This window comes from Gallinula chloropus, assembly GCF_964237585.1.
Source record: "Gallinula chloropus genome assembly, chromosome: 28".
Classification (NCBI taxonomy): Eukaryota; Metazoa; Chordata; class Aves; order Gruiformes; family Rallidae; genus Gallinula; species Gallinula chloropus.
In genome coordinates, this window is record NC_140113.1 from 2,958,602 (window position 1) to 2,967,044 (window position 8,443).

The 8,443-nt window shown below is 62.5% G+C and overlaps 2 protein-coding genes across 3 annotated transcripts; one reads left to right on the forward strand and one right to left on the reverse strand.

Moving 5' to 3' along the window:
* Positions 1 to 1,704: 1,704 nt before the first annotated feature.
* POLR2E (RNA polymerase II, I and III subunit E) lies at positions 1,705 to 5,323 on the reverse strand. Of its 2 annotated transcripts, none has more exons than XM_084276329.1 (8): positions 5,240 to 5,323; positions 4,654 to 4,828; positions 3,767 to 3,882; positions 3,239 to 3,319; positions 2,961 to 3,019; positions 2,750 to 2,828; positions 2,295 to 2,374; positions 1,705 to 1,997 (listed from the first exon to the last, which is right to left on the reverse strand). In XM_084276329.1, the coding sequence occupies exons 1-7, from the start codon at positions 5,294 to 5,296 to the stop codon at positions 2,309 to 2,311; spliced, it is 633 nt and encodes a 210-aa protein (XP_084132455.1). In that variant the 5' UTR covers positions 5,297 to 5,323; the 3' UTR covers positions 1,705 to 1,997; positions 2,295 to 2,308. The 2 variants fall into 2 exon arrangements, with proteins under 2 accessions (XP_084132455.1, XP_084132454.1); XM_084276328.1 differs by having other exon boundaries at positions 1,705 to 2,002.
* Positions 5,324 to 5,614: 291 nt separating this feature from the next.
* Positions 5,615 to 7,847, forward strand: GPX4 (glutathione peroxidase 4; the record flags this gene model as incomplete). Its single annotated transcript, XM_084276417.1, has 7 exons — positions 5,615 to 5,674; positions 6,089 to 6,183; positions 6,363 to 6,507; positions 6,595 to 6,746; positions 6,871 to 6,895; positions 7,273 to 7,332; positions 7,569 to 7,847. The coding sequence occupies 7 exons, from the start codon at positions 5,615 to 5,617 to the stop codon at positions 7,599 to 7,601; spliced, it is 570 nt and encodes a 189-aa protein (XP_084132543.1). The 3' UTR covers positions 7,602 to 7,847.
* Between the last annotated feature and the right edge of the window lie 596 nt (positions 7,848 to 8,443).

Sequence of the window (8,443 nt, forward strand, 5' to 3'; positions counted from 1 at the left end):
CGCTGGGTTTGCGTCGCTCCTCGGCTTTAGGGGCCTTTCTCCTCCAGGCAGGGGGGTTTCCCTGGCTGCAGCAGCCTAAACTCTCAGGGATTATTTTTTTCCTTTTTATTTTTGGGGTGGGAGGTAGAGATTTGTTCTCCAAAAATCGAAGCTGCAAACCCAGGAGTAGAGCTCAGCTCTTCCAGCTGTCCCCGAGATGGGGCCGGGCAAAGCACAGATCACCAAGGGGTGATGCTGCCTCCTCTTCCTCCTCCTCCCCTCCACAGCCTGAGTTGAGTCACAGCCCCTGCCAGCTCAAGAGGCTTCTTTTTGGTTTATTTTCCTTTCGGTAAAGCAACGACCCTTCAACATGATTCTACTACCTCTGTTGGCAAAGGAACTCGAAGGGTCAAAGACTGAAGTATTTTTTGAAAGCTAAACTTTTGGAAAAAAAAGACTTTTCTGCACTGAGGCGTAGAGAACCGAGTAGAGTTTAAGCTTAAGAGCTGAAAGCTGTTTCCTTCTATCACCTGCTTGTGCCTGGGCTGCATCCCCTGCCAGTGCTGCTGAGCACACCGCGATTCCCCCCACCCGGGTGGGCACAGGACAAGCAAAGACCATGAGACCTCCAGCACAACCACCCCCCAAGCCCACAGCTCCCAGGAAACCACATCCATCCAAAGCTGTTTCCCAGTAATCAGCTGTCCCTTTTCCTTGCTGGGACCCCAGGTGCCAGATCCTTTCGCTCTGCCAGCGCCGTGGCAGGACAGTGAGAAGGCAGAGGGAGATCTCTGGCCCCAGAAGATAAGTGTGGGAAGCAGGAGTGAAGATACACCGGCACTGGGGAGCATTTGGGGAGGGGGGCAATCAGCCCAGTTTGAGCCCAGCAAGTGTCAGTCTCCAGCACAGGGGAAGGGCCTGGACACTCCAACTCCCAGAGCTCTCCAGGACTGGAGGGAAACGCAGCTCAGTGCAGTAGGTTCAAGGTACACAACCCCAGAGTTCACTCCTGGCCGCAGGGTTGGGGTGGAGCCAAAGGAGGGCTGGAGCCCGGCCCCAGACACCCTGCTCACAGCTCTTCCAGGAGGCTGGAGTTTCCCAGCAGATCATTTCCAGGGTAGCAAGAGGAATGTCGGTACCAGGTGTGTGTGTGAGGATGGGTGTTGGGTGTGTGTGAGTGAGGGGAAGGGACAGATGCTCCACTTCAGCTCCACTTCCCAACGGGCACCCTTCTGTTTATTAACCCAGCCTGGGGACAGCCAAGTGTGTGTGTTACCCCACGGCTGCAGGGCCCAGAGCTGCAGTACCTGTTCTGCTGTGTTCAGAATGACATGTTAATGCTGAAGGATGTATATATAATATGTATATAACATGAAATAAATAAAAGCAGTGTGTTCCAACCCAGGTCTCCTGGAGAGCAGGGTTCCAGCCTCCTACACCCACGGCTGCAGGAGGCTGAGTTTCAACTGAAGTTTAAAACCCCTCAAGAGATTAAAACAAAAGGGGGGAGCACCGTGCTCTGAACACAGGGGGAGAGGGTAGAAGGACGAGGTAAAGAGGGAGGGAAGTCTGAACCGCAGCATCACAACTGCCCCCGCCAGGCGGAGCGGAGCTCTGCAGGGAGAGTCCCTCGGCGCTTCGGCAGCGGGATGCGCCAGAGAAACGCGGCACTGGGGAAGCGCAGGGGGCTGTGGTGAAGGGAGAGGCTGAGACGGGCACGACCCGTGAGGAGCAGCCACTACACAGCTTTATTAAAAATAAGATCCTGTAAAACACGAGGAAAGCAAAAGCCTTTTTCCACTTGCTTCTTTCCCTGCACACTGCAAGTCGCTTCATGTTACTCCATGGCTTGAGTCCTTTAAGGAAGGGTACAGAGCTACAGCCTGTGCTGCAAAACCAGGACTTGGGCCCAGTAACAGAGCTGCAGGGACTCCTCTTGGCCATCAGTGGAAAGATGGAGAGCTCAGGGTGTGCAGAGCACGGCGGATGGGAGGATCAGGAGGTGTCTCACAACTCTCCTGCACTGGGAAGAAAAGAAAACTGGGAACAGGAACCACCTCACGCCTCCCCCAAGGCTGAGTTCCCCCCCCAGCACCCTGAACTCCCACAGGCACATCCCGAGTGCAGGCACCGAGGTGAGAGGCTGGTCAAGCCTTGGCTGCTCTATCCTCTCAACCCAGGGCTCCCTCCACAGTCAGTTTAAAGTCCTGAGAGAATCTTTTCCCAGACAGCTCGCTTCAAGTCCATCCCAGAAAAGCCCCAGCCTAATTCCTGTGGTGCTGCCCACAGCCAGAGGGTTTCGTGCTCCACCTTACCCCACAGCTCCACCTCACTGCACCAGCCTGTAGGTGATGTAGCGGCCCGCGGTCTCGCTCGGTCTGATGATCTTCACTACCTAGGAGGCCAACAGAAGGGAGAGGAGCTGACAGCAAGTTTCCCCCTTGCTGGGTGTGTGTGCAGACCCAGGCAGGGTGGCTGTTCACTGCGGCACTCAGTGGCCACAGGGACACCAGCACTGAGCTCCTGCCTCAGCTGGCACAGTGTGGAAACACCACAGGTGGCAGAGCACAGGGCTGGTGCCACAGCTGCTGCCTGGTACCAGCTGGGTCTGCTCTGGCCTTACTCAGAGCCTGCTCAGCTCACACTCAGCAGCACCAACCTACAGCAGCTTTACGCCTGCTAGAGATACCCCTCGTGTCCCCACGAGCCCCAACTCCCCCTCCTTACCCTGCCCAACGGGAGCTGCTGCCTGAGCCCACCCCTCTCTCACCTGACCACGCTTGATTCCGAAGTACCGCGCCACCGGATCCCCGGCCTGTATCCTGGGGAGCTGGTTCTCTCTCAGTTTGCTGCACAGGGAGTCAAGGAGGAGCTTCCCTGGCACAAGCCAGAACCCAGGGCACACGTGGCTGTGTTTGTTTTCAGCCCAAAGCAAGCATGCCTCCCCCCAGGCAGGAAGGGAGGGAGCAAACAAAGGATACTATCTGGCCAGCAGCTCAGTCACTTCTTCTTTTGTCATGACCACGTGCTCTGGGACCAGCTGTAAACAAGAGCAGACACACGCTGGGGTTAGAGAACCAGAGGAAGCGACTGGCTCCTCCCAGCAGTGAGAGAGGCGACTTGAAGTCTGTCATGAAGAAACCTACACCCACCCTGCTCAGCTGCTTCCAGCCCAGAGGCCTCTGGGAGCAGCCTGAGCTGCAGCTCAGCACTGAGGACGCATCATCCTGCCCCAGCTCTGCTGCCCAACACTCCTCACCTCGTGTTCCGTGATGTTGATCAGAAGCTCTTGCTGCAGGAACTGCTCCAGGATATATTTGGGAGCCATATCCACTAGGGACTGAAAAGGGAAAGGTCTGTCAGGTGGTGGTGCCGCTCTGGGAGAGTTCTGCCTGTGCTCAGATCAGCTCCTCAGGGTGCACCAAGGGATGGTGACACCCCTGCTCACCCAGCAGAGGGGCAAATGCCCCCTGTCCTCTCACCAATCCCTGTGACTCCCAGGCCCTCAGCTGCTCGTGTGGGGACAGAGATGTGGGATCTAAACACCCCCATGCACTAAGCAACACCCCACGTGTCAGCCTGACAGGCTTTGGTGAAGGTTTTACCTGGGGAAGGGTGTTGCAGGTGGCTGTTATTCACCTAACCCAGCACCATGGAACACCCCAGCACCCATCGCCCGCCCACAGCGCCCTGGCTCTCCTGGGCAGCCCAGCACCCCAGCCCACCACCCCAGCCCCACCACCCCAGCCCCAGCACCCCAGCCCCAGCACCCCAGCCCCCTCCCCACCTGCTTTGCTGAGGGGGTCATGCCCTGCTGCACCACAATCAGCGCGCGGGTGATGTTCTCCTCCTGCATCCGCTGGCAGTACATCTTGATGGTCTTTATCCCCACCTTGGGCTCCTCTGGGGAAAGGGGGTCGGGAAAGGGGGAGGGTCAGGAGGGGTCTGTGGGGATCAGGGGTGGGGCCAGGTAGGGGTGGGGTAGGTTGGGGGGGTCAGGTGGGGTCAGGCAGAGGGTTGAAGGAGGTCAGGTGGGGGTCATAGGGGTCAGGTGGGGGAGGTTGTGGGGTCAGGTAGTGGTGGGGGAGCTCGGGGGGGGGGGGAGGTCAGGCAAGTCGGGGGGGTCAGGCAGAGGGTTGGAGGGGGTCAGGGGGACAGGTGGGGATCAGGTGGAGGAGGTCGAGGGGGGTCAGGCACGTCGGGGGGCTCAGGTGGGGTCAGGTGGAGGAGGTCGGGGGGTCAGGTAGGGGTGGGGGTGGTTGGGGGGGTCAGGCAGGACAGGTAGGGGTCAGAGGAGCCAGGTGGATGAGGTTGGGGGGTCAGGTAGGGGTGGGGGAGCTCAGGGAGGGTCAGGCAAGTCAGGGGGGGTCAGGCAGAGGGTTGGAGAGAGTCAGGGGGTCAGGGGGAGTCAGGTAGTGGTCAGGGAGATCAGGTGGGGGTTCAGAGGAGTCAGGTGGGGGATTGGCAGGGGGTCAGGCTGGGGTCGGAGGGATCATTTGGGGTCGGAGAGACTCAGGCGGGAGTTGGAGGGGGGGGGGCTCCCCTCTCCCGAGGAGGGGGGGGGGGGGGCTCAGCCTCTCCCCACCACACCCGACCCACCCCTTCTTTCCCCACCCACCCAGGCAGAGACAGCAGTACCGCCCCCGCCCGGCATCAAGAGCTCCCTCCGCTCACCGGGGAAGAAGACGAACATCTGGTCGGTGGGATCGTCGTTGTGAGCCACCAGCACCGTCAGGTCGGTTCGGCGGGGCCGGCCCTCGCTGGGCTTATCCCCGAACTGCCCCTTGAACTCCTCCAGAGTCTGATCCAGCTCGTCCTGGGTCACCAGGTAGCCCCGGTCGTGGCAGAGCTGCCGGGAGAGATGGGGGATAAGGCAGGAAAAACGGGGTGGGGGGAAGGGACGGGGATGGGCCCGGTGGGGCTGCGGGGCAGCTGGGCCCATCCCTGGCCCCGGCCCCATCCCAGGCCCCGGTCCCGGCTCCGGTCCCGGCCCCATCCCAGGCCCCGGTCCCATCCCAGGCCCCGGTCCCGGTCCCGGTCCCGGTCCCGGCCCCGGTCCCATCCCAGGCCCTGGTCCCGGTCCCATCCCAGGCCCCGGCCCCGGCCCCGGTCCCGGTCCCATCCCAGGCCCCGGCCCCATCCCAGGCCCCGGCCCCGTCTCCTCCGGGCCCCGTCCCCATCCCAAGCCCCGGCCCCGGCTCCCCCGGGCCCCGGCCCCATCCCAGGCCCCGGCCCCGAGCCCCGCCGCCGCCGCTCGCACCTGCATGATGGTTTTCCGGATCTTCCACAGCCGGTACGTCTCCTCCTCGTCGTCCATGGCGGCCTCCACCAGCCAAAGCCCCCCCGCCACGGGCTGCCCCAGCTAATGCCCGTCCCGAACGGCGACAGGCGGCTCCAAGGCAGTCGCAAGAGGATGAAGGATGGATTGCGAGGGGGCCTCGGCCGCGGGGGCTGCCGGGAGGTGTAGTCCACTGGGTCCCGCTGAGAGGCGGGGCGGCTCAGGCCGCCCGCTTTGCTTTGACATCGGTCGGCTTCCCGTCCATCATTGCGTCGGGCGAGGTGATTGGTTGTTCTGGCCAAAGGGGCGGCGCTTCCCGGCGTTCTAGGCGCTGATTGGCTGAGGCGCCAGGGAGCGATGGGATGGGGTCGGGTCGTCTTGTGCATAGCGGCAGCGCGGGGCTCGGTGCGGAGCATGGTGAGTGCGGGGGCCGGGGCCGGGGCCGGGGCCGGGGCCAGGGCCAGGGCCACCGGGGGCTGCCGGGACCGGGTGGCGGGGCCTGGGCTACCGGGATCGGGGGCTACCAGGGGCTGGCGGGACCGGGTGGCGGGGCCGGGGCCACCGGGGGCTGCCGGGAACAGGGGCTGCCGGGACCGGGTGGCGGCGCCGGGGCTACCGGCGGGTGTCGGGACCGGGCGGCGCGGCCCGGGGCTGCCATGGAGCGCCCAGGGCAGGCGGTGGGTGCTGCAGCCTGGCCGGGCGCGGCCGATCCCTCCGTCGGGTCGCTCGGGGAAGCGAAGGGCGCGGAGCCGCCGTCCCCGGGGAATTGGAGGGGGGGTTGGCGGGTGGGTAACGTGAGGCACGGCGGGGCCGCTGACGGTGTCCCCGCAGTGTGCCCAGGCGGACGACTGGCGCTCGGCCAAGGCCATCTATGACTTCCACGCCCGAGATATCGACGGCAACGACGTGTCCTTGGAGAAGTACCGGTAAGGAGGGAAGGGCCGAGCGCCCCGGGGGAAAGGAGGGGGCGGGGAAGGCGTCTCGGAGGGCTGCGGGCCCATTGAGCCGCACTGGGACGAGCCGTTGCGTAAGGCGGGGAGAGCAGCCCCGGCACCTTCCCGGCTTGTCCCGCCGGGCACCGGGTGCTGATTCACTCCCGTTGCAGCGGCTACGTCTGTATCATCACCAACGTGGCTTCGAAATGAGGAAAAACCGCTGTAAACTACACTCAGCTTGTTGACCTGCACGCCCGATACGCTGAGAGGGGTTTACGCATCCTGGGCTTTCCCTGCAACCAGTTTGGGAAACAGGTAGGAGGGGGAAGAGGGGCTCCCTGGGAAGGTGAGGACAGTGCTGGGGTCCCTGTGCCTCTCACACAGCCCCTTCTGCTGCTGCAGGAGCCCGGGGACAACGCTCAGATCAAAGCGTTTGCTGAAAACTACGGTGTGAAGTTTGACATGTACAGTAAGATTGACGTCAACGGGGACGATGCCCACCCGCTCTGGAAGTGGATGAAGGATCAGCCCAAAGGAAGAGGCACCCTGGGCAAGTGAGTGTGGAGGAAAAGGGGGGGATGCAGAAGGCACCCCAGCAGGTGGGAAGGGGGGCATCTGGGCTGCTCCAGCTGCATAGATATCCTGCCAGAATCTCACTCCTGTTTTTTTCTCTCCTAGCGCAATCAAATGGAACTTCACTAAGGTAGGATACAGCTGCCTTCTCCGGGATTTGCCTGGGTTCCACCCTCCCTCTCTGGGAGGGGTGGCCTAAGGCAGTGTGGGGAGGGGGGATCCTCGTGCATGGCTCAGGCTGTGGGGTTACCCCAAGGTGGGAGGGACCTCAGGGGCTCCTGCACCATCATCCTCCCTGTGCCTGGAGAGCAGGTAGCTGGAGCCCAGCAAGCATTAACCAGCTGAGGGGGGAGCTGGGCTTCTGGGGAGCTACGGCCCCACAGGCAGATCAGCCCCAGCCCAGCTCCACCATAAGCAGCTCCCAGGGTGGTTCTGCCTCTCTTGGGGGGCTGCAGAGCCCCTGGTGCAGCCAGACTTGCTCACTTGGGTGTTGCTTCACTTCCACAGTTCCTCATTAACCGCGAGGGCCAAGTGGTGAAGAGGTACAGCCCCATGGAGGATCCCTACGTAAGTGTTAGAGCATTGCCTGACCAGGGACAGGCTCTGCTGCCACATCTCCAATCTCTTCCTCTGCCTGGGGGGTGACAAAAGGCTGCCCCAGGTGCTGGGAAAAGGGGGGGGCTGCAGCACCTGGGAAAGTAGGTGCCTGGCCCAGGGTGGGGCCGTGGTTCTGAGCTGTGCCTTGGGAGGGCACAGCTCAGTAAGGATGCTTGTGTAGCTCAGTGCTCCCTTCTTTTTCCCAGGTGATTGAGAAGGACCTACCTGCCTACCTGTAGATCTCACCTCACGCCTGCACTGTCCTTCAGCCCCAGCACCAGCCCCTCCTGCTGCCCTGGAGTCTTCTCATCCAGCCCCAATGATGGTCTGCCTTCAAGCCAGCTTGCTGGTGAGGCAGACCTGAAGATGTGGCGTGCACCCGCTGGAGGAAGGCTTCCCAGGGCTGGCAGCTGAGGCTGGGCAGCCCTTTGCTCTGGGCAGAAAGCAGGCTCTGCTGTCCCCTTGCAATAAACACAGTAGAAAGGCTTGATTGTGTCTGGGTGCGGGGTAGAGGGGGCTGGATCTGCTGCCCTGCTCTGGGTAGGAACCCAGAGCTTTACTAGGAGAGCCAAGACCTTACGCAAGGCTCTGTTGAGCCTGGCAGGGATAATCCTCCTTAGCACTGAGTGGGTAATTGCACACAAAGCCTGGGCCAGCCGCCGCTCCCCAGGGTCACGAGGGAGCAGGGGGAAGGGGTGTGCATCCTCCCCGAGCCAATGGGCCCTGGCCCTGCTGAGGCAGGGGGGTGGGTTCTCAGAGCACAGCCAAAGGCAAACTCTGGCTGTTTCCTGACCCTGGTGCCCCGGCCTGGCGCCAGGGGCCGGTTCCAACAGTGGCGCAAGCGACTGCTGCAAAACAAGAGCCAGTCGTGCTGGGACACGGTGTGGTGCCTCACGGAGCAGGACCCAGGGAGCATCCATCCTCCTCAGGAGGACGTGGCTGCAGCTTGTTGGTACTCGCAGAGGCGCCCGGCCAAACCCATGGAGGGCCGGCGGCTCCCAGGGGCAGGGAGAGCTCGTGTTTTACAGGCGAGGTGCTGCGTGGGAGCGTCACTGCTCCTGTTTTCCCCAGGGTCTGAGTC

Bases quoted from the DNA above. Each gene is read 5' to 3' on its own strand.
- POLR2E (XM_084276329.1), bottom strand. From the start codon at position 5,296: ATGGACGACGAGGAGGAGACGTACCGGCTGTGGAAGATCCGGAAAACC. The intron at 4,829-5,239 runs GTGCGAGCGGCG...CTCTCCCGGCAG, and splicing joins TCCGGAAAACCATCATGCAG to CTCTGCCACGACCGGGGCTA. The intron at 3,320-3,766 runs GTGGGGAGGGGG...TTCCCTTTTCAG, and splicing joins TGACCCCCTCAGCAAAGCAG to TCCCTAGTGGATATGGCTCC.